At 58.1% G+C, this 22,624-nt stretch overlaps 2 protein-coding genes across 2 annotated transcripts; one reads left to right on the top strand and one right to left on the bottom strand.

Moving 5' to 3' along the window:
• Window positions 1-38: 38 nt before the first annotated feature.
• On the top strand, window positions 39-5,010 carry VOLCADRAFT_108304 (uncharacterized protein). Its single transcript, XM_002958730.1, has 9 exons — window positions 39-283; window positions 359-433; window positions 828-932; window positions 1,544-1,585; window positions 2,132-2,170; window positions 2,732-2,912; window positions 3,099-3,302; window positions 3,641-3,818; window positions 4,514-5,010. Exons 1-9 carry the CDS (start codon window positions 155-157, stop codon window positions 4,539-4,541), a joined length of 981 nt encoding a protein of 326 aa, XP_002958776.1. The 5' UTR covers window positions 39-154; the 3' UTR covers window positions 4,542-5,010.
• Window positions 5,011-5,773: 763 nt separating this feature from the next.
• VOLCADRAFT_121755 (uncharacterized protein) lies at window positions 5,774-22,559 on the bottom strand. The gene is made up of 28 exons (XM_002958712.1): window positions 21,835-22,559; window positions 21,304-21,449; window positions 20,953-21,082; window positions 20,068-20,478; window positions 19,477-19,618; window positions 18,593-18,721; window positions 16,806-16,936; window positions 16,107-16,185; window positions 15,869-15,972; window positions 15,484-15,583; window positions 14,817-14,996; window positions 14,023-14,196; window positions 13,498-13,622; window positions 13,030-13,117; window positions 12,370-12,592; window positions 11,885-11,956; window positions 11,658-11,845; window positions 10,956-11,072; window positions 10,569-10,757; window positions 10,256-10,375; window positions 9,389-9,445; window positions 8,873-8,950; window positions 8,658-8,680; window positions 8,199-8,371; window positions 7,685-7,770; window positions 7,240-7,378; window positions 6,448-6,905; window positions 5,774-6,234 (listed from the first exon to the last, which is right to left on the bottom strand). The coding sequence occupies exons 1-28, from the start codon at window positions 22,089-22,091 to the stop codon at window positions 6,025-6,027; spliced, it is 4,329 nt and encodes a 1,442-aa protein (XP_002958758.1). The 5' UTR covers window positions 22,092-22,559; the 3' UTR covers window positions 5,774-6,024.
• Between the last annotated feature and the right edge of the window lie 65 nt (window positions 22,560-22,624).

Here is a 22,624-nt window from a genome sequence, read left to right as displayed (position 1 = left end):
CTTTCCTCAGACATCTGTTTCTTCGTAGAACTCATATGTAGTACTTCGGAAAAGGGTCGACGCTTGGCCAGGACCAAGCTGTCGCAATCTTGAGCTCTGGCCTCTAGCTTTCCTTCCCCAGAGAGATACATCTGACGCGTAAAACGTGCACAACATGGCGAAAGAAGGAAGCCAGGCTGGTGATTCGCAAATGGATACACAGGAGGCCTGGAATGAGAAGGGCCAGACGATTACTGTGTCGGAGGGCAATGGAGCCCTTTACAATCTTACACTTAGGGCAAAGGTATTTACATGCTCCCTTGGAACTCCCTTGGCAAACCCGTGGACCAACCGTCTTCTGCGTTTTTGCTGTCTGCAGATTGATTCAAAACCAACTGACATATATAGAATTCTTATCGACCCAAACACGGTGTCGATATTTCGATCAATCAAGGTGCGGAGCCGCGGCGAGGGTTTTAAAGTTGCACGCTCCGCACGGTGTATTTTAGCAATGCAGCCCCCGGCTAATGTCACTTCTGCCAACGTTCGCAACAGTTATCTGCTTATGAGCGGTTCAACAGGAGATCTTCTTCCTGTCGGCCGCTTCGCGCCATGGAAATGCCATCCCATCCAGACGCCACACACCCGTATTTTCGGGATGGCAGAGACGCGTCTAGCTCCCTAACATCCACCTCAACTTCTGTTTCCCGCCATTTAGCCGCCCGAACCAACAACTTTGCAGTCTGTTCCGCCACGTCTGCCTCAACTCGTAAATGTTCCCCCGTAACTCGAAACCCTGTTCAATCCTGTATATAGTATACCTTTCCCAACCCACCACGAAACCCCAGGAATGCACGTACCGGCGGGTCCTGGAGGATGACGGGAAGGGGCGCCGCAAGCTGGAGGTGGGCCATAGGGCCCTCACGCGCTTCCTCTTCATCAGCGTCACCTTTGTGAGTTCTTGCATGCACCTACCTGGTCTTGATGCGGCTAGGGCCTCATGGACACATGTGTGCGGTACCGACCTGGCACGGCATGTTGCTCGGCTGGGCTGAATTGAGCTGATCTTACCTTGTCTAATCTGGGCTAGAAATGGGTTTGGGATGGGTTGCTGGAACGGACTAAGCCCCGGGACTGGGGTTTTGGGGCTGGGATGGGATGGGCTGGGTCGAAGCGGGAAATTGGAGCTGGCTGGGGTCGATCTGGGTCGGACGGTTGAAGGAGTACCGATGCGAGTACTGATGCACTGATGCGCGCTTGAGAGGGTGTGTGCGGGCGAGAAGGGCCTCTTTGGCGTTCCGTCCTCCAGGAAAGGTGTAGCTGCTGTTAGTAGCGCTTTTGGTGGTGCTGGTGCTGGTGCTGGTGGCCGCATCGATAGTTGTGGTGGGTTGCAGAGGGTGACATGGTTCATAAGCCCGATCAGTTTTCGACGCGTGACTTGGGAAAAAGCGGATATCCTAGGTTACCCAGATAAACCAGGTATATATATGTGTGTGTATATACATACGTTACCTCTAAGCTGTTTAGGCTGCTCCGTGTGGCCCCTCCCTCCCCCCACTCGCAGGAGACCCACTTACATGTGTGGGAGGACGACAATGAGCGAACGGTAGGGGGAAGGGGTCGGAGCGGGAGGCGGCGCTCCGGAACCAGCACCCGCGTCGCCGTGGGTGGGGGGACCCGGACATGGGTAGCGCTGCATGGATGTCATTTTGGACCGCAACCAGAGGGGCCATGAGGTGGTGTTGGAGCTGGGTTGCGTTGTAACGGATGGCCGTGATGGACGGGTCGGGACGGATACACCTGGGGGGAATGTGACGCGCGTTAAGAGGCTGGACGAAGAGGGCATCCTCCGACATGGGCGTGTCTGATGCCTCTTGCCCCTGGGAAGTATACTGACCATGCCATGCATGTGAACTGCTTTGGCCACTGCTGGTCCGGAGCTGCTTGTACACCATGTGAATGTCTGTCCTAATCTTCCGATGGTGAGGGTGGGTGGGGCTGTCGAAGAGGTGGCAGGGTTTGGGCAGCCATGGTATCGCTGTCAGTTTAGTTCTCCTCCCTGCCTCCTAAAGTGGGCTTCTGCGACCCCCTCCCCTCGGCATGCCGTGCGAACCCCCGGTGTCTTGTGGTAAATTGGTAATTTTTTATACAGATCAAGTTTCAAATGGCCCGTCCGAGCATGATGCAAAAGGTATGAGGGAGGCCGTTGAGGAGGGTTGAGGAGGGTTGGAGGAAAGGAAACCTCGAGGGGGAGAGGAAGGGCAAGGTGGGTGGAGAGCCGGCCTTTGGGGAGTCACGGTTGGCCCGGCGGACGGCGGAGCGCGCGTGTCGCCGTGTTTGTGTGTGCTGGACGCTGTGCAGATCCGAGTACGAACGAGTGCGTACGAGTGCGGAACGTTTTCCTTGCTGTTGTGGCTGGCTTCAGCCAACCTGCAGTCTCCTCACCACTTGGTGGACTACCCCCTTCCGGGTATTTCGCTGCTCGCGTACCGTCCCCAAGGTTTCCCTACCCCAGCTGGCTTACTGTCGTGACCTAGTTGCACTCCATTGCCCTTATAATGGAGTCGCGGAGAAATCCCACGGACAGCTGGGATGGGGACGTTCTGCATTACGCCTGCACACTGACATCGCCTGAGACCCCTTTCTTCTTCCTCTCTCCGTTCGATGCGAAATATTTTCCTGCTACCTTCGTCCCCCTTGCTTCATCCGCCAACCCCCCGTTTCCCAATCTCTTTGGACATGGCCTCTGCAGTTTGATGGGTGCTGGCGCATCAAGCCCTTCACCCAAGAAACGCTGGACAGCATCTACCATCCAGAACGGCTGCAGCGTGGGGACCACCATCACAAACAGCAACACCACTTTCACGGCTTCGGGCCTTTCAACGCCGCCGGGCTCCTAGGCTTTCTGCACCACCACCAACATCACTACCACCGTGAGCAGGGGATGATACCACCGACCAACAAGATATCGTGGTGCTGCCCGAGAAAATTAATGTTGTGGGCTCTGTTGATGCCGTGTTTTGAGTTGCTGGGCTGTGGGAATCTGGCGATAGCAGATGTGCGTCCTGTGCATTCCTTGCTGCTGTCCGGATTGCCCTGCTGGCCTCAGCCTGCTCCAGCTGCTGTTTCTGCCGCTTTTGCTTACGACTGTTGTTCAGCAGGAGCCCCGGAGCCGACTGAGTCGCTGGTGACTTTGGAGCAGAGCATCCTCCCTCGCGGCCCGGTGCCCCCGGGTGTCAAGGGGCTGGTGCGAGGGCTGTGTGCCCACCAAATCCGGTGCATGATGGACGACCTGCGGGCGGAGCTGCAGCGGCGGAAAGAAGGTGAGGGCTTGGTGCTGCTGGGTGGGATAGGTGTTGGACATGTGAGGATGTGGACTGGTGGTGTGGTGGATGGGAAAGTGAGGGGGGGGGGCCATCCCTGTGCTTTGTAGTTGCAGGGCCAGGCGGCAACAGCAGCACGGAGGCGAGGGTTTGAGACAGGGGTCTATGCATCTACACCTCTGGAATGGAGATTCACCGGGCTCTTGTGCCTCGTGCTGGACCCTGCCCAGTGTGTAGTGGTTGTATCGTGACGTGCCGTGCCCCGTGTTGTGTCACGACTTGTCATACTTCGTTTCGTGCCATAACCGGTATCGTTGCGTGTTGCGTCTGTGCTCCAGGAACGTCCACGACGACGACGTGCGGGACGATAGGACCGGAAACGCAACTGGCCCCAGCAGCAGCGGGGGCGGAATTTCCGAAGAAGGGCAAGGCCGTGGTGACGTCTGCGGCATCGCTGACCCTTGCACCCCTGTCTCTGTGGTCGAGGGCAGCACCCATAAATATTACCATCCACCTGTGAGCTCTGAGCGGGGCAGTGCAGGGCAGTGGGTCGCCCACAAACTAAGTGCTGATAGCTCCTCTCGCACCTGCCACTGCGTTAGTTGACTAGTCTGCCGAAGTGGCGCCCGCGTGGTCTGCCGGTTTAGCGTCCTCTTGGATAGGGTGGCGTACCGGGCCATGGTCATGTGGTCGGATGCTGACAAGGAAGAGTGGGCCCGACCCGTGAGTGGATTTCCCTAAGCCCCCAAGTGAATGAACCAACGTTTTCTCCGGAGCAGACCGTTTTCGAGGCATGGCCTCGTCGCCGGCCTGCTGCTCTGTTCTTGGACTCGTGCGGAACTGATGCGTGATAGCAATTATATCCATCTCCTCCTCTGCCTCGTGCGCGGAGAGCGAGCGATTTGAGGAGGAAAGGGGAGAGAAAGAGAGATCAGGCAGAGGGGCACGCGTCCAGACCAGGACTGGACGCTTTTCGAGGGGGTGCTTATGTGTGAGTGAGAACGTGTTTTCGGCTGTGTGTCGGTTATTATGAAGGCGGATGGCAGTTGCCTTCAGCGCAGTAGGGTTGAAGGAGAACCTGGCAGCAATATACTCGCAACGCCCATCATCAGGGTGGGACGAGCGTACACATTCCGGCCGTACCTCTACAACGCGCTACCTAGCGCAAGTCAGCTGTCTCCCTGCCGCGACATGTCATGTCTCATGCACAGGTTAGAGGCTTATATGGTATGTCTGTGAATGATACGCGTGGTGGATTTAAAACGGGCTCTCAGTTGTTTGTCTACACCACTGCCGATTGCGGTCCTGGAATCCCGGTGTTGAGCTGGAAAGGAGGGGCTGCGAAATTGAAAATGGAAGGGGAGATGCAAGGAGGACGTAGCCGCCTGCCGCCGCCCTGGCGGTCGCAAGTGGCGGTGGCGGGATGGGTTAGCGGTGGAGATGATGTAATGATTAGTGTGTATGGTCAGAGGGAAAACCCTAAGTTTACGACGGCTACGAAAACCGCCGTAATGAGGCAGACGGATGGTGATGATGCGTGCGGTAATGCCATTATACGGTCTCGTTGTGGAGGACCGACGTAATTGCGAACTTGCAAATCACGAGCGCTTGTCTTCAGCGGGTATAGAAGATGACAATGTCATGATGCGCGTGTGAATGGCTCAGTATCTGGAATAGCTTTTCCTTTGCTTTTTGTAAGCGGTGAAGTAATTCCAGGGACCTCCCCACTGTGCACAGATAGGGGGAGGAGGTGGACCAACCTAACAGGTGCGGCAGTAGCAGAGCAGCAACATTCGGTGTTATCGTCATTTCTTGGGGGTAATCTCGGACCTGGCGGATTGACGGCAGTCGCGCGCGTGCGCAGGCCTGAAGGCCTGACTAAAGGCAGGGGTCTGGGGAGCTTCGAGGGTAACCTATTAAACCCATCAGGGGATGGGTCTGGGCGGAGACAAGGAGGGCTATAGTCGTCATGGAGCAGGACACGGTCAACGGCATATACCGCAATAAAAAAATGCTCGGGGTCCCACAACTTGTATGACCTGTTTATGCTGCAGCCCCTTGTTTCGGGGCATGTTCAGCAGCCTTGCATTCTAACTGCAAACCGATTGTTGAAAACAAGAGAGGGGCTCGGTAGTTGAATATACTCTTCAACAAGGTTGTCCATTGCTCCACTCTGCGCCATGAGGGAGTCCATACAGTGGCAGGAGGAGCGCTTATATCCCCACGTATAGGTACAGCGTGAGGGGGCCACGCGGGACCACGCAGCTATCACGCGAACCCCCACATCAATCAGGACCAGTGTCATCTGGCGCAAGCGGTCCTTAAGACGGGCAAGGCACATCACCCCACCAATCTCTGTGCTCAACGGCTCCTGATGTCCGCATCCAGCCCATGACAACGCATATCTTAAACCCTAATGAAACCGCATCTGTCATTCGTGTACAGTAGGTCCGCGTCTACTATACGACAGCCTGTATGTTTACACCAACACAACATCCTGCAGGCGCTTTCCAGCGCACGTGGGCTCCCACCTGTCGGTGACGTACAGACGCCTCCGGACGCACCCTTCATGAACACAAGGACGAAGCAAACGAAAGCGAAACTAGCCGCGCGTGGCGTCGAATATGATAATAGGACGCCTTAAACGCAGCGAGGTCTAGTCCGGTCATTACCTTCCAAAAATCTGGCCTATTGATCGCCGTGTCCACTTCAGCCACCAGCCTCACAGCCACACGACCGTAACTTCCCCACGGCTATCCGGAGCTTCCCGCCACTCCTGCACGCGACCTTTTGGTACCTGGCGCTTTGCCAGCAGAGACTGAACGGCGTCTCGCACGGCACCCGTACCCATGCCGTGTCTGACAAAGAAGACGCTGCCGGCCGGCGCACTGCGTATGTGGTCGTCGACGTCTGCAGCGGCCAGCTCCGGAACCTGTGGACCGCGGACCGCCGCCAGGCGAGGCAGCGCCAGCAGAAGAGGAAAGCACCGACGCACCGAGCGTAGTCGCACAAAAACTTATGCTCGGAGTGAACTGCACTGGATTTGACCGGATAGTCCGGTTCAATTGATGCATTCATGTACAGGACCTTTCCCCCTTGCTGCTGCGTTCACTCCGCCCTGACACCCAGAGTCATACACACTTACCTCACCAACCACGTCCAGGGTGTTTTCTTCAGTCTGTACCGGCGGCGCCAAACCCTCAGCTTTGCCGTCGCCGCTGCTGCTAGTGCGCTTGCTGCTCCTGGTGTTGAGAGGCTCTGTGGCAGCAACCATGCGTCTACCGTCAGCCGACGGCTTCTTGCCTGACGCACCCCCCTGCGGCAGAGACCGACTGGCCCCGTCATCACCACCGCGACCTGACTTGCCGTACCCGGGGTATCCGTGTCCGCGCATTCCATCTGGGTCTTGATTCTGCTCCTGCTCCTCCCCCTCGTACTGCTCGCGGCCTGCAAGGCTGTCTACCAGGCTGTCCAAATCCGGGTCGTCAATCTGGGCGTCCAGGTCATCCGCCACGTCATCCACATCAAGCGCATCGTACAGGTCACTGTACGACGCGTGCCCCGCCTCCTCCGCCAGCTGCTGCGAGCGGAGTCGGGCGGCAGCTGCGAGCACAGGAATACAGCGCAACCCGGGATGGTGGGGCCCGGGCGGTCAGGAGGACTTGGGGCAGAAACTACTCGGGCTGTTGGATGACACCGTAATAGGGGGCTTGAGAGATACGGTAACGCTGCTCTTGAAGGCAGGCGCTGTCGCCCTTAAAAGACCCTCGACAGGTTTCGCTGTGCATGTGCTGGATGGACGGCCCCGGAGGCAAAGAAACACCAACATGCGCACAACATGCCAGCCCTGCAATCCGGCAACATACAAACAAAACCACCAGCGCCGTGCGTTGCCCTTCCGTCCCTCAACCCCCAAGACCGCATTCCGTCCACCCACCCTCCGCCGCCGCCCTCCGCTCCTCCGCCGACACCTCCCCCAGCACCCTCCTGATGTCAGTGTCCAAATTGGAGTACTCGCTCATCCAGGGACTGGTGCCCAGCAGCGGCCCCACGCTGCCCTGACCCACGCGCTGGACCTGAAGCAGGAGGGCGCAGGGTGGGGCAGGAGGGCGCGTCCCCATGCAGGGGCCAGGGGCCCACAGGCACATGTAATGCGAGGGAAAAAGCAGGGGATGGACTGGCGGTCTTGGCGAGGGGGAAAAGTCACCGCCGCGGGAATCCCTGGGGTTGCTGTTGCACACACGCCAATTGCAGGTAGCCATGGCATGATGCGTTTGAACAGGCTGTGTGAGGTTAGGTTAGGTGAGGTGAGGTGAGGTGAGGTTAGGTGGGGTGAGGTGGTGTCAAGGCGGACCCGAACCCCCAAACCTACATCAACGCACCTCCCGTTTGTGGAACTTCCTGCTGCGGCCCGACCTGGCGCCGGCGCTGAAGGGCAGCGCATCGAAACGAACTGTCACGTAGTCGCCTGCGGGGGGATGAAACCGTTCCCTTTCGAGGATGCTAAAATGATTGATACCAAACCTAATAAAAAGGGTATTTAATAACAAGCTACCTGAATCATTTAAAAACACTTCAAATCCTGTAACCAACCATTAAAATACATTATCTACCAAAATAGTTTATGGAGGCAATATCACGCTTTTATTTTAAAAGTTTCAGTAAATTGTATGTAGGAAAACCTAAGAGGAGGAGGGGGTGGAGGAGGAAAGGTAGGAAAGGGAGAGGAGGAGGAGGAGGAGAGGAAGAGGACGGAAGGCGGAGGTGGTGGAGGAGGAGAGGAGGTGCAGTCGATCAGCCCGTTCGCAATCCATGATGATCCACCAGCTGCTGTCTGTCCCCCAATCCTCCTCCTCCCCTCCACTGGGGGCCCCCTCCCTGCAGCCCACCGCTCACCCTTCACCGACACCACCTTCGCAGACCCCATGTCGCCGTACGGCTTGACGTGCACGGGGTCGCCGGGCCGCAGCGTCGCCCTGTCATCGTACATGTCCTCCTCGTCGCCTCCCCCTGAGTACCCCTGTCCCCGGTACGCGGCGACCTCCTCGGGTATCAGCGCCTCGATGCGACTGTACGGGTTACCGGTGGGGCGTGTGTGTTTCAGTACATGAACGGGGCCGGGGCCAGGTGCGTGCGTGCGTGTGTGTGTGTGTGTGTGTGTTTAAATGGGTTGAGTCGCGAGGCGTAAAGGTTGGAGATGTACGCATGTGGATATATAAGAGAGTGAGGGACGGAGAGAGAGAGAGAGAGAGACAAAGCTAAGGGGGAGTGTGGTGGCCCTGATCTGCCCGTTAACTCAGCACAATCGGACCCCCCCGAGAGAGCGGCCCGGGGCCCTCTCGCCGGCTGCCGTACCTGAGAGCCTCCTCGACTGATGCCTGCAGTGGGCCCGGTTACGAACGCGCCGAAGTCAGTTGGAGTCAGTTACATTCGGTTGCGTTCGTTGGAATCTTTTAACAGAAAACCTGTTAACAAGACTGCAACACACGGCTTCACCAAATAAGAGGAGCGGGCGCACGCGGACATGCAGACATGCATACCCTCCCCGTCTCACGCCTCCGCCCTCGCACCTGTGGCTGCAGCCCCGCTGCGAAGGCATCCAGCGCTGTTTGCACCTCCGCAGCCAAAGTGTCCCGCTCCATGACAATCTGGCAGCAACGGCAAACAGCAGCGATCAGCGGTTAGGTCCTACTATACTAAGGGAACATCGCCGATCGAGGCGATCATGTCAGCAAAGCGAAAGTGTGAAGTGAGATGGGACAAGGAGGCGTACGGAGGCGCGGTTTGATGGGGGAGCGGGGGCGGAAGGGCCCCAGAAGGAATAGAGGGCAGTAGGGAACATGATGGAGCCAGGAGGACAATGTAAAAAAAGGCATCGGTCGGCTGGTGTGTCATTTGCACTCCTCCTACAACACCCCTCCTCCTCCCTGCCCTCCTCCCCCCCACCCCCCAAACAACAACTTCTTCCTCACACAATCACACATTCCTTCTTTCCGACAGCAACCCCCGCACCTAACACACTACATGGACCCCCCTAGGGAAGCCCCCCCCCCCTTCATCGTTTCCCGACCCACCCCCCCCCTCACTTCTCGCGGGGACAACTTGAGTTGTCGCTCCATCTCCCGCACGGCGGACACGGTCTCCTGCAAGGTCAGAGAAGGAGAGGATGAGTTTGGTATTGGTGGTGGTGGGGTGTGTGTGTGTGTGAGGGGGGGGGAAGACGAACCACACACGATGAAGGGGGGGGGGTTGCGATTGTGTGTGTGGGGGGGTGCGTGTGTGTGTGCATGTGAAAGGGGTGCAGGTAAATGTGCCAGTGCGCCGCACACCTCCTCGACGTCAGAGCCCCCCCTCCTCCGCCGCCGCCAAATTTCCGCGGGAACCTGGACAACCGCTTCTGCTCGCCTTTGGCACCGGCACTCTCCGCTTTTCGCGTTGGAAGTTAATCCTTTTCATCAGTATAACGTGCGCATCATGACGAGCTTTCCCCCCACCCCGCCACCCCACGAGCTGCCGAACCGGGTTCGCAGCAGTACCGCCACATAGCTGGTCAAAAGCCGAAAGGAAGTGAAGTGGCACAGAGTCACATCCCCGCCCCGCTAGGGCCACAAGAAGAAGACGAGCAGGTAAATACTTCTCTAGTAGCAGGCAACACAGCGGACACAAGACACAAAGAAGTTACTGTAAAAACTGCCACACAACATTTAAGCGCCGGCCAATGTATCCTTTGCTGAGGCTTGGGATTCCCGCAGTAGGGGATACAGCGCAGATGTTGGGAAGTAATGTCAATCCTGGGAAAACATGTCCGTGGGATCATATTGCATTGCTTCCTGTTGTGTCCTGGATGGCGTGTATCACGGGATCTGACATCCGCCGATCGGTAATTTTTTATTCCGCCGATCGTGGTACAACCCTTTCCTAGAGCATCTTCTCTCCCTGACATCGCCGCCCACCTGCAACCGGCTCTGTGCGGCTTCCAGCCGCTGCCTCAGTGCCCGCTGAGCCTCCAGCTCCTGCCGTGTCTCGTCCAACTGACGTACAAGACTGCGCGCCACCACCGCTATGTGGCTGTCCTGCCCCGATCCAGGCGCTGAAGACGAAGACGAGGACGAGGAGGACGACGAGGAAGAGGAAGAAGAGGCGGCCAGGGCTTCAGCCACGCTGCGTGCCTCCAATACCACTGACCTGCCGGTGTTATGTGTGCGTGGTTACGGAGGGGGATGGATCATGTCCAAGAAGCAAGGTTCTCCCCCCCCCTGCCCCAACTTGCCTGTCAAAGCCCAGCGCCTCCGCGATATCGAGCGCATTCGAGGCCCCGGCTGCCCCCCAGCACAGCCGGTAGGTGGGTCGCAGGCTGGCGGTGTCGAAGGCCATACTCACGTTGACGTACCGCCCGTCCTCCTCCGCCGCGCGCTTCAACTCCGCATGGTGGGTGGTGGCCAGAGTCAGACGAGCCTAGCAGTGCCACAGGTGGGGCGCGAGGTGGGGATTATGGGGCCAGGGCTTAATGCACACTTTCCAAACTCGCGCAATATCAAATCAGCTGTGTTAGCCTTTAGCCAGGCCCTCGCACCCGCTCCCGCATCCCCCCATCACCCTCCCTCCTTCCCTCCCCCACCCCGTTTCCTCGCCTTCCCCCTCCCCCCCCCGCACCTGTCCCGCCAGTCTGTCCAGCACAGCCCGGGCCAGTGCCGCACCCTCCAGCGGGTCGGTACCGCTGCCCACCTCGTCCAGGAGCACCAGGGAGCCGGGGCCTGCGGTTGCGAGAATCTGAGGGGGGAGGAGGGGAGGAGCCGGGAAGAGCCGGGAAAAGGGGGGGACGGGGGGCGAGTAGTAGGCAGCCATATGATGGCGCGCGAAGCAAAGGATATCAACTGTTTGCTGACACCCAATCGGTATGCTGCCAAGAAGCTGCCGGAGTCCAAAACGATGAGCGGGTATAAGGAGGGCGGGCAGATAAGCCGGGGGGGAAGAAGGGATGGCCGCGTGGAGCGGGGATATACACTTGGTGGTGGAGGGGGGGCCCGTTGGACGGTGGGGATGCCGTACCTACCAGGGTTTTCCCTTTCGAAGAGACTTAATATGTCTCACCTCACCTCACCTCACCTCACCTCACCTCACCTCACCTCACCTCACAGCAGAGCAGAGCAGTCCGGACTGCGCTCGGCTTTCCCCTCGGCCATTTCCCTGCCGTCCCCGCTTCGAAGCGCACCCACCCACCCACCCGCCTACACTGGCCTCCACCCGCCGCCCACCCACCCACCCACCCACATACATACAAACATACATCATTCAAACCAACTGCAGGCGGCCCTTCAAACAAATCCATTTCTCCGCCAGTAACCTACAACCTACCCCTCGTATGCGGCGGATGTGGCCGCTGAAGGTAGAGAGGTTTTGTTGCAGACTCTGCGCATCGCCAATGTCCGCAAGCACCCGGTCGAACCACACCAGTCGGGGCCGGGGCGTTAATCCAGATGTGGTGGCCCTAGGGCAGGGAGGTGACCCGTGGGTCGCTGTGGAGATCCCACTGGCGGCTGTGTCTGCAGGTGACGGGTCGGAGGAAGGGTCTGGTTCGGAACAGGGCAGGAAGAGTCCCGCCTGAGCCATGAGAACCATAAGGCCCGCGGCCTTGAGCGTGACTGTCTTCCCGCCTGTGTTTGGGCCTGTGGCGATTGGGGAGTTGGGGAGTTTGGGGACTTGGAGTTTCAGGCATGTCAGGGTGTCAAGTATGGTATAAATCATGACATCATCAATGGATGCAAATGCCAAGGTCCCCAAAGGAAGCTAGGAAGGAGGAAGGAGGGGAAATCCAGCGGCGCAAAACGTAGCGATTCTACAAAAAGTCAAGGCTCAGTGACCCAAAACAGTACACGTTTTCATTCGAAACAAGGCGGGGAGCTTAACAGCGGCGCGGCGCAGCGAGGAGTTCAGCAACGACCCCACAAGCACACACAGTGTGCGCATAAAAAGCATTTCCACCCCAGCCCCCACCTGGCTAGCCTCACTCCACGGACTTGTGCCGCCAAACACCCCCCCACCCCCCACCCCCACCACTACCACACACCTGTAATGGCCACCACAGCCTTTCCAGGAGGCACCCGCAGATCCAGAGGGCGAGGCAGCAGACTGCTACTGCCGCTGACAGTAGCGCTACCGCCATCCGTAACTGCTGTCGTACTGCCGTACTCTGGCAACTCTCCGGACCGCGGCCCATCGGGTACGACAACCCTCCGCAGCTCCCAGGCGGGTGCCGCCTGGAAATCCCGATCGAAGCGGTTGTCGTCCACCTAGGCACAGGTACGGCCAGGGAAGGAGAGAAAGGAAAAACAAACTGACGGCAGGCGAGTCAGAAGTTGTGGTGGCTTTAAGTGGTGTGGTTTTCACGGCTCCCGCGCCCTCCTCCACTGCCCTGCCGCCTACGAGCTAGCTGGGAAGCGGGCAGGTGCGGTTGCGGTAGCGCCATTGTGAGTTCCAACCGCAGTCTCACTCACCCTCATCCGCCCCACACCACGCCGTCCAAGACTTGCTGTTGTTGTTATTATGCGCCGGTTTGAGCCTCCAAAGCTCTGCCGCTTCTACTTGTACTTCCCTCCTCCTTGTGCACAGCTCTTTCCCACCACCACTGAAACCCAATGCGCTGCGCTGCAACACCGCCCTCGGATCCCGCCCAGTTCTCCACCCTTCCCCCCCACTTCCCCATGTCCCTCCCCTCCTTCCCCCTTACCGAAGGTGCTTGCGGCAGGGGTGGTAGGCCCCGCTGCATCAGTAACGGGTGCAGGGCCCCCGGAACATGGAGGGGGGAGGCGCCTGGCCTGGTTGCGGCCAGGTTGTGGGAGGAAGGGGGGGCGCCGGGAAGGACATGGAGATGTTTAGGCACATGAACCTTAGGAACATGGTGGACATGGGTGTGGTGTGGTGGAGTCCGTGGGCAAAAAAAAAAGATAAGGCGCAGCGAGCGGGGGCTCCAAGCAGGTTTGTGTGCCCTGTATGTTTGTCGTTGTTGTTGACGGGGGGGGGCCCCAGGAGTCGGTGGCAACACCAGGGAAGGCGCACGTGGCAGGTTGCCACCGAGAGTGGGAGACGCAGATGGAGGCCATGACGTGTTTCGCGTTTCTTCCCCACCCCCCAATCAACCCTAAACCCTTTGCCCTGCTCCTCCTCTCCTCACCCCCCTTCCCCTCCCTTCCCTCACCCAAACTCCTCAAACTCCGGTCTAGTGGCCCCCATCCAACGGCTGTGTCGCGCCCTGGCCGCCACCAAGTCCAGGGAGGTCACGCTGCCCAGCAGGCTCAGCAACTGGGGAACACGAGTGCCCAACTGGGTGGGAAATGGAAGGGGGGGAACAGAGAGATCGGGAGGGGGGGAAATCACGCGCAAGAAGCAAGGAAGGACCGATTGAAGCGGGGAGGACATAAGGACGGGGAAGTGGGTACAACACACGGAGGGACGGGGATGGGGGGGGGTAGCCGCGGCGGGAGCAGCATGGCCGCATGTGTTGTGAGCATCTGGTTAGCCATCGCCCCCAGAAGTGAGGGTGCGCGACCGGGGTTAGGGTAGGGGAGGCCGTTGAGGAAAGGCCGATAAAGACAGCAGCAAGGGTGCCGTCCAGTGGCATACGTCCACCCGTGCGGCCGCACGAACGGACTCGCACTCGCCCCTTTCCCCCTCCCTTTTCTTCCCTTTACTTCCCTTTTCCCTCCCTCGAGCCCCAGCTCACCATCTTAGACAGCAATCCCAGTACTTTCTGCACCTCCTGCTCCTCCCTCTCCCCCAGCACCGCCTCCATGTTGTTGAGGTCCACGCAGGGCTGCGGCTCCATGTACACGGTGGCCCCACTGCTGGAGCTGCTCAGACGGACACTGCCGCGGGGGAGCTCACCCTGCCGACCAGACTGTGTGAGGTAGCAGGGGAATGTGTATTGCGGAGGTCGGGGGTGGGGTGGGGTGGGGTGGGAAGGTGAGGGTGGTGGGAAATCATACCATGCTGTTGCTGGGTGATGCTAGGTGAGGAAGGCAAGAGGTTCAATTGTTTCAGAACACGAGGACGATGACGATGACGAGGAGTACGTCCCAAGCACCAACCGACACAATTACCACCACCGCCGCCGGAGGAGTCCGACGAGGTCTCAGTAACTGCGTCCCTAGCTCTGGGAAGCACCAGCCCCAAAACTATCAACGCGCTATTGGAGGCCATATGCATATGGGTGGAGGAGGGTGTGTGTCTGCGGGGGGCCCCGTGAAGAGGCGTTGGAAGAGGTAGAGAATGTGAAGAACCTAGCAAGCCGGAAACGGGAGAACAAGAGGCGTAAGAGGGTGCCCGCGGAGGGTGTTTAGGCCCACAACGGCCTTTTAGGACACCCACTATCCCCCACTACAGCCCACCCAAGCCGCAAGACCCGTCAGTTCCGCAGCCCTCACACCTCACCCCACCCCACCCCGACCTCTCCTCCCACCTGCACCACCACCCAACCGGGCCCTCTCCCTCCACCCGCCCCGCCCCACATGCACTCACCCTGACCCCCACACAGAACCGCCCCCTCACGATGGCCACCGCCCCCGCCTCCGCCGCCCCCCGCTGCTGCATGCTCCTGGCCCAGCCCTCCACCTCCTTCCGCAGCCGCTCCTTGTTGGACTGCCGCTCAGCCCGCACTGCTGCAAGGGACTCACTGGCGTCATCACACACGGAGCCGAACTGAGGGGCATGAAGACAGGGAGGCGAGGCGAGGGGAGGGGAGGGGAGGCGGGGAAAGGAGGGGACGTCATGTAATGTGCAAGCAACTAAGGGACAGCTTTCCACACATCCTAAGGAACGGAGGGGGGAGGGAAGGAGGGGAAAGGGCTGCGGCCCGGGGAGGGCATTTGCAAAGGTGCACTGGCGGGGGAGGGCAGGTGTGAAGAGACAGGATTTGCAGGGGTTGGGTTGGGGACGGGGGCGGGTTGCAAAAGGCCCCCTTCAAAGTCGGCGCCGTGGGCTAGAAGGCGACACGTGAGTGAGAACCTGAACCTACCCTACGTGTGCGGCCCTTCCCCTCAATCGGGCACGACACACGGAGGTTGGGACGCACCACGAAAAACTACCACCCCCTTCCCCCTCCCCCAGCAGCTTCACTCGCTCGTGTTTCGTCTTTTCCCCCTTTCCCCGCTGCTTCCCCCTCCCCTCCCTGGCCACTAACCCTCACCTTGATACACGCCCGTATGGCCCTCAGCAGTGTCCGCTCCTCCTCCTCTATGCCCTCAGCCAGGGCAGCCAGGCTAGGGTACCGATAGCGGTGAGGGGGACTCCGAGCCCCAGGTGGAGAAGAGGAAGAGGAAGAGGAGGAGGAAGGAAGAGGATCAGCGCCGCGAGCGTGAGCAGGAGGAGGCGAACCTTGGGTGTGAGAATTGGAAGCAGTTGCTGTTGAAGAGGAGGGGGTGGAAGCTAAAGCTCCTGTAACCCTGTTGCTACTGCTGCTCGTAGTAGTAGTAGTAGTAGTAGTAGCTGTATTTGTAGCAGCAATGCCGCTGGTAATGCTGGTGCTGGGGTTGTTGGTGCAGTCGTCGTGTGGGTCGGTCTCGGGCAGGGACGCTGTGGCGGCTGCTTTCACCGCGAAGGCGGACTCCAGGGTGGACGCCACACCCTGCATACGGCCCACATGCAAATACAGAAAGAGAGAGATGGTGCAGAGGCTCTTGGGAGAAGGAGAGGTGTGTGGGGGGGGAAGAACAGGGAGCGAGGGAGGGGGGAAAAGAGGGAGAGAGAGTAGTTTGCGGGTCTGTCCCTCCGTCATGGGGATATCCGCCTCACCACCTGCTTTGTCCTCACCTCGAGCTGCTTGGCGTTCAGACAAACGCCCGCTGCTGCGGCCTCCACTGCGGGACGAATGTCAAAACAGTCCCGCACCCTGAGGGCCCAGAAGAGTATAAGCAAGGGATAGGGAGATAGAGGGCGAGGTGGGGAGAGAGAAGGAGAGAAGAGACATCACGGCCGAGAAATATGGGAGAGGCAGGGTCAGGGCCGACAAGGAGATTAGAGGTCGAGAGAGAGAGACTAACCGTCGGGGGCCCCTGTGGTATGGTAGGGTGTGTGCGTGTGTATGTATGTGTGTGGCTGCTATCATGCGCTACCCACCATCGTCTGCATAAGCCCACATAGCAGCCGGTGAGCACAACAGCACAACAAGGGGTCAGGTGGGCCTTGCCCCCCTGACGATCGCTGCCATCTGGAGCCATGAAAAGAAGATGTGAAGGATACGTATACAGCTTCTTACGAAACGTGAAAGAGTACAGAAAGCGGGAAAGGGTATGTGGGCCTCAGCGCGCACGTGACCCAGATGCGATGCGGTCATATACACCACAGGCAGGGCGTCCTTCCTCAAAAAGCCTCACACGGTTTCACAGAGATAGGTGAGCTGTTTTGCTTTTTCTCTAGGAATGTAAACAGGAACTGGTTCTATCCTAGAGCAGTAAGCACCAGCGCTCTCCGACGTGGGTGTCTGTCAAAAGTGAGAAGGGAGCCACGTACTCGATATTGGCCTCCAAGGCCTCCGCTGTCTGCTGCAGCAGCAGCTCGCTCTCCTCCCGGCTGCGACCTCGGGGAAGTTGGCCACGGGCTGCCAGCTCTGCGGCGACGCTGGTGCCGCAGAAGCATGCGACCTACGCGGCTCGGGAAAAGAAGGGGGAACCGCGTAGAGCGGGGGGTTCAAGCCCTAGCGCACAGAGGCTCTGGACCCTGTAACTTTTCAGGTGATGTTTACTTGTCTACCTGTTTGCAAATTGCTGGCCATTCAAGGATTTGCAGCGATTCCGCTTCGACGCTTTTTGCCAAACCATCATCCAAGTCGCTGTCAACCGGATCATAACGTTGTATGTTTATTGGCAACGTACTACTTGCAGGTAAAGCTCGTAGTTGAATCCGCGGAAATGATGAACAGCAACCGTCCGTCGTCGTGTGGTTGGTAAGTCTCTGAACGCATGGCGAGAGGTAGCGTCGCTGATACATACATGGCCCTATAAATCTTATAGGCCAATTGATAATGCCATTGCATCCCTGGCCGCTGCGAAGTCCCGACGCAGGGCAAGATGGCCCCACAAAAATGTGAGTCATATTGGGCATATCTCACAAATTCAGGCACATATCACTTCAGATCACTGCGTAATAAGCAGCTGTCACAACCCAGGGAGCAACGTTAGGGAAATCTGCCACAGCCCATGGCTATTACGAAGACACTGCACCATAGTTATAACGATATCAAGGGGGGCCAGAGCCTACTGCAACAATTTCATGTGACACACCAATAAAATTAATATGTTGACCTGACAACAATAGGCAGAAGAGATTAAAGCAATCAGTATCAAGTCGACTGCCCCAACAGCCAACCCGGATAGATCCAGCTGCCGTACAGGCATTCTAACGGCTGGCTTATTCGCACGCAAAGCTGACTTGGGAAGAGTGTTGTAAAAGCGAGCTTTACGTGGACGTGAACCAGCCGCTCCCTAAGCCACCTGTTGTGGCAATAAGCTATAATCGCTAATGCAGCCAGATCAACCAAAAAGGGCGTTCCTGGCAAGCACTATCCATCAAGCGCTTCAGCACGCAGCATGCCTGAGGATTTGCAGGTCAGACATATTTATTGCTATTACGGCGCTCATGAATGACTTCTGCAGTTGAACAGAGCAGTCCGCCGAAGTGCTTGGTGCATTTTCAAAGACAGGTGTGGCCTCAGCCGTGAGTTCCACCATTCACCGCAAGGGACATCGCGGTCACACCTTTAGGATGCATAATTTACACCTAACGCGGCGAGGAAGTATGCAACCCGACACTTGTAAATGTACAAACACACGTACCTCTATGGAACAGGTACGATGTCGGGAAGAAAAAGGATAAATAGATTGGAAGGGAGCCGTTACAAGTTTTTACAAGTTTACGAGTTCCGCACAAATGCGAGGTTGTCCATTAAGGCGCGGGGACCATGGACTGCGCAGAACCAAGTACATCCCTCACCTACTACTCACCCAAAGAACCTCGATAGCAGTCCCTCTATCCCACCCTCCCCCTCCCCACACACAAAACACACCCATCCTTTCCCAACAAGGCGGAACCTTCTCCCCCTCACACACATACACATACCCAACCATCGGTTGTCAACTGAACCACGAAAGGGGTTTCGGCTGGCTCCAGGTGCTACAGGAGGCTGCCGCGCATCCACAGCCTGCCCTCTCTCCCCGCCCTAAACGTCACTCCGTAGTTCATGCCTTGCCGCCAATCACGATAACGCCCGCAACGGCCAGGCAGGCAAGGATAAGGCCCACCACAGCTGGGTTTATCTTGTCGGCGGGGGCCCCGGCGGGTCGGTGAGGCAGCACGGACTCCTCCGCGGGGTACACCCAGGCTAGCCAGTCCCACACCGCCCACGTCACCACCACGGCCAGCAGCATGTCCTGAGACCGCGACCGCGGACCAACCACCGTTCCAGCCATCAGTCGCCGCATCAAGGGAGGGGAGGTGGAGAGCCGGCCGCAAACAGGAGCCACCGACGTGGGCCCCCACGAGCCCTCGTCAATGTGGGGCCCATCCGCAGCATGGGTTGTGTTGACGTGTCCGGTGGGGTGGGGGAGGGGACTTGAGCGGTGGAGATGTGTGTGTGTACGTGTGTTTCGGGAGGGAGGGCGGCCAATCGTGGGCTCCAGCGTGTTGGGTGCTGGGGGGGGGTTGTGTGTGTGTGTGTGTGCTGGGGGGGACTTGGTGAGTCGGGTTGACTTGATGCACCCGGGGCAACCCCGCTGAGCCTGATGCCATATTGCCCGATGATGTCGATTTGCCATTCTTGTAAACTGGGAGAAGTGAGCCGACCCAGCCGGAATGCCGCCAGGATGCCGAAAAGCCAAAAAATCAACAGCAAAAGTAGCAAGCGCGTTCGTGTGAATGACGTGTGGATATATGGACAAATATTTCATCCATATCTGCACTACCTGTGAACATACATACATACGTGCGTACGTAGCCATGCACGCGGAGCATACATGTCGCTCTGCCTAAAAGCCAAGTAAGCTGGTATGGAAAGAGCTAAGGCCCCAAAAGAAGTCCTTTAATACTCCTCCTCACCCAGCTTGAGTACGTGTGCCCCTCTATCTCTCTCCCCTCTCCATCCTCTCCATCTCGAACCCGCAACCCCGGCCCCGAGCCACCCACTCACCACACTGTAGTGCTGCTCATCCACCACATCCTTCACGCAAGCTTGTGCCAGCGCCAGCCACAGCACCCAAACACACACACGACGGCCAGGGTAGTACGTGCGGAAGGCCAGGGGCGCCAGCACCCAGAAGGCGCCGTGGCCGCTACATACATACATTCATGTATGAATATGTAAACGTATACACCACGGGGGAGGGGGGCCATCACCCGGGCACACTACAAGCATTACAAAAGCATCACACTGTGCAAAGGCAACATGCCAAGAGAAAGCGGGTCCGTTTTTTTACCGTTTGATTGGACTTTCAGAGGGCTTATGGTGGAATTTTGTGTGTGGAGGGGTTGGGGGGACGTGTTTGTGTGTGTGTGTGTGGGGGGGAAAGGATGGCGGAAGGAAAGCTCCTCCCGGCATCATCACGGGTTAATCGGTTCAGCCACCACCACCAACACACCGCCGTGTGCGCCGTGCGGGCGATGGAACTTGTGTGTATTGCAGGAGGCCCCTAAGGACAGCTCGTTGAGTGTACAATAAATCCCCAATTTTTCCTGCCTTCTAGTTCCCATGTCCGTACATCCGTACGTACGGACATCGTACCTAAAAATCAGGTCGTTGCAGCCACCAAAACCTCGGATGGTTGTATAGCCCAGCTTGATTGTGTCCCATAAGCCTTCCGGTACGGGCGGGAATCTCCGCCGATAGCAGCCCGGCCGCGGGTTAGGCAGCACGGTGCTTAGGAAGCAGGCCATGCGCAACACGCGGCTCGCGGCGACCGTCAGCACGACGCGTGACATGATTCCAAATCCAGAGTACGGCACCTGATTCCACAGTACGGAAAATGCCAGCATCAGCAATGCGGCCAGGAAATGTAAAATGTTGGCTGCCCTCGCCGCCGCCAGCCAGCGGACCGCGGGGCTGAGGGCAGAGAGTGCTCGAACGGAAATCGCGACGTTGTCCTGCAGCCCCGGGACATTGTCGTACTTGCGCTGGTCCCAGGCTGACACAAGCCTTGCAGACCCAATGTGGGGGTTGCGGGGGGGTTGGGGCGGGATGGGCCAACATTAGCGGTCCCGGGTGCTTTTAGCGGGTTTGGGGGTTTAGACAGCCCTAAGGGCTGTAAGGGAGCTTTACGGGACGGAAAATCCCTTCATTCATCCATCCATTTATTTATTCATTCATTCAGATATCCGGCGGAAGATGGCGGGGGGAAACATGAGGTGGTGGAAAGGGGCCGCGAAGACGACATGGAAGGGGTTATAGACCTGTTTGTAAGGGCAGTTTACATTCCGCACATCAGCAATGCGACGGATGTAGCCGTTACGCTGAAGCCGGATTTGGATTATTTTGTGGCTGTGCCTGGATGCCTGGATGTTGTTGGCGTGTGAGGGGCAGAGGGAACCATGCAACGGGATTAGCGGAAACACTAACCGCAAGTAGCCAGCCAGCCACTACCACCCGCACCACCCGCAGGCCCCGGCCCACCACACGACGCCATTCTCCACGCTGAGCTCCAGAACCATGACCACGAAGCACAGGATGAAGCGGGGCACGTGCATGTGCTCGTCCCGCCAGCGCCGAAAGATCAGGATGCGGCGGGCCAGCAGCAGCGCACCTGAGGCGGAGCGGTCGTGGGGGTGATGTTGAATGTTAGTGGTGGTGGTGTTGTATGTGGTGGTGAGCATTCCCGGGGGCGGGTTTGCGGGCATTAACAAGAGAGAACACGGCGCTGGGAAGGAGCGACTTCGGAAGACAAGGCCTACACCGGGAAGGGTGTTTATTAAACCGTTGTATGTCTGTATGTCTGTCTGTACGTACGTACGTACTTCTGCTTACCGAGAATGGCGGCCGCTTTCATAGGGCTGCCGGGCACGGCCCCCAGGCCCCTCATCCCTGGCAACAGCATCGCCAGTGCTGGCTGTAGCAGGAAAATGGCTGTAGCGGCCACGTCCAGCCCGTTCCCGCAGCGCGCAGCGACACGCCTGTGGCAGTGATAGGGAGCGGCGGCGGGCGCAGCAGCAGTAGCAGCAGTAGCAGCAAGGATAATGACGGGAACTGTAACAGCCACAGCAGCACAAGCAGTGGCGGTATCTTCATTTCGGGGGACGACACACCCGCATGGGCAGTACAGCGGTGCAAGGTCGTTTACCTAGAACGTACGGCAACACGGGATGTCCGCGGCATTGGTGGGAATCGTCACGTGCATTGCCCAAGAAATACTTTTGGGTCCAGGTTCCAAAGCCCTGGGGACATACAAAGCCCACATACACAGGCACGCAAACACAAGCGTACGGCATATGTACGGCATTGTTACAGCATTCATTCACTCCCGTAGTGAGGGCCGCTAGAGCTGCTGTCCCGACCTACTGCCGCAGGGAGTAATGCTTGCTGCCTTTTCTAGAGCCTGGTCCGCAACCATTGCCTTCGCCTCCGCCTCCGTTGCTGCTGGCGTTGCCGATGGAGAAGTCCGCCCCGCCAGGATCAGTGGCGAATACGACGGCGGTCCCCCCCGCTAGCCGCCGGCGAACACCACGGCCATCGTTAATCGCGATGAGGTCGGCCGGAGTTATGACGACTTGCCGTCCGCCGTCTACCGCAGCCATTTCCGGATTTTCGGATCGCATCGATCTCTCTACCCTGGGCTTTGGTCTTTTTGGTTGCCTGTTGCAGTTACAGAGCAAGCGGGTTTACGACCTCTGCTGCAGATATGCTTGAGGGCAGTTTTACTGCAGCTCGATCATTCGCTTTTAAGGAATAGGCTCTGGCGAGGAAACAGGAATGTCCCTAGTAGTGGGAACGACTCATTGCTAACGTATTGCTGTTCTAGGCGACCTGCTTGACGATGTGGCAGACACAAAGGGATTTGAAACCGGCAAAGCATGGATGTGGGGACGCAACGGCTAACAGCAGATATGCTAATATGGCCATAGAAATCATGTCGTTAACATCACATAATTGCAATGACGGTTGGGGCAACTTAACCTGGCATGTTGTTGTATGTATGCGGAATAATTTACGTGTCATACAATTTATAAGCTTGTATTGGTTTGATCTTAAAGAAGATCAATCTGTGGTAATCCTGGAAAGCGCACGGAACGGGGCGCCGCACTGCGCTTGCAGCGCGCCAAACTACAAGCACTATAATTCATCGGCAAAT

Source organism: Volvox carteri, assembly GCF_000143455.1.
Source record: "Volvox carteri f. nagariensis unplaced genomic scaffold VOLCAscaffold_104, whole genome shotgun sequence".
NCBI classification, from domain to species: domain Eukaryota; kingdom Viridiplantae; phylum Chlorophyta; class Chlorophyceae; order Chlamydomonadales; family Volvocaceae; genus Volvox; species Volvox carteri.
The sequence above is the reverse complement of the archived record's forward strand: the minus strand, read 5'-3'. Positions and strand labels throughout refer to the sequence as shown.

Coding starts and splice junctions, on each gene's coding strand:
- VOLCADRAFT_108304 (XM_002958730.1), top strand. CDS start 155: ATGGCGAAAGAAGGAAGCCAGGCTGGTGATTCGCAAATGGATACACAG. Junction 434..827: donor CGATATTTCGATCAATCAAG/GTGCGGAGCCGC, acceptor ACGAAACCCCAG/GAATGCACGTACCGGCGGGT. Junction 3,303..3,640: donor GCTGCAGCGGCGGAAAGAAG/GTGAGGGCTTGG, acceptor TCTGTGCTCCAG/GAACGTCCACGACGACGACG.
- VOLCADRAFT_121755 (XM_002958712.1), bottom strand. CDS start 22,091: ATGCGATCCGAAAATCCGGAAATGGCTGCGGTAGACGGCGGACGGCAA. Junction 16,186..16,805: donor GCCTTGGAGGCCAATATCGA/GTACGTGGCTCC, acceptor CTGGGCCCTCAG/GGTGCGGGACTGTTTTGACA. Junction 11,957..12,369: donor GGCTGTGGTGGCCATTACAG/GTGTGTGGTAGT, acceptor GCCCAAACACAG/GCGGGAAGACAGTCACGCTC.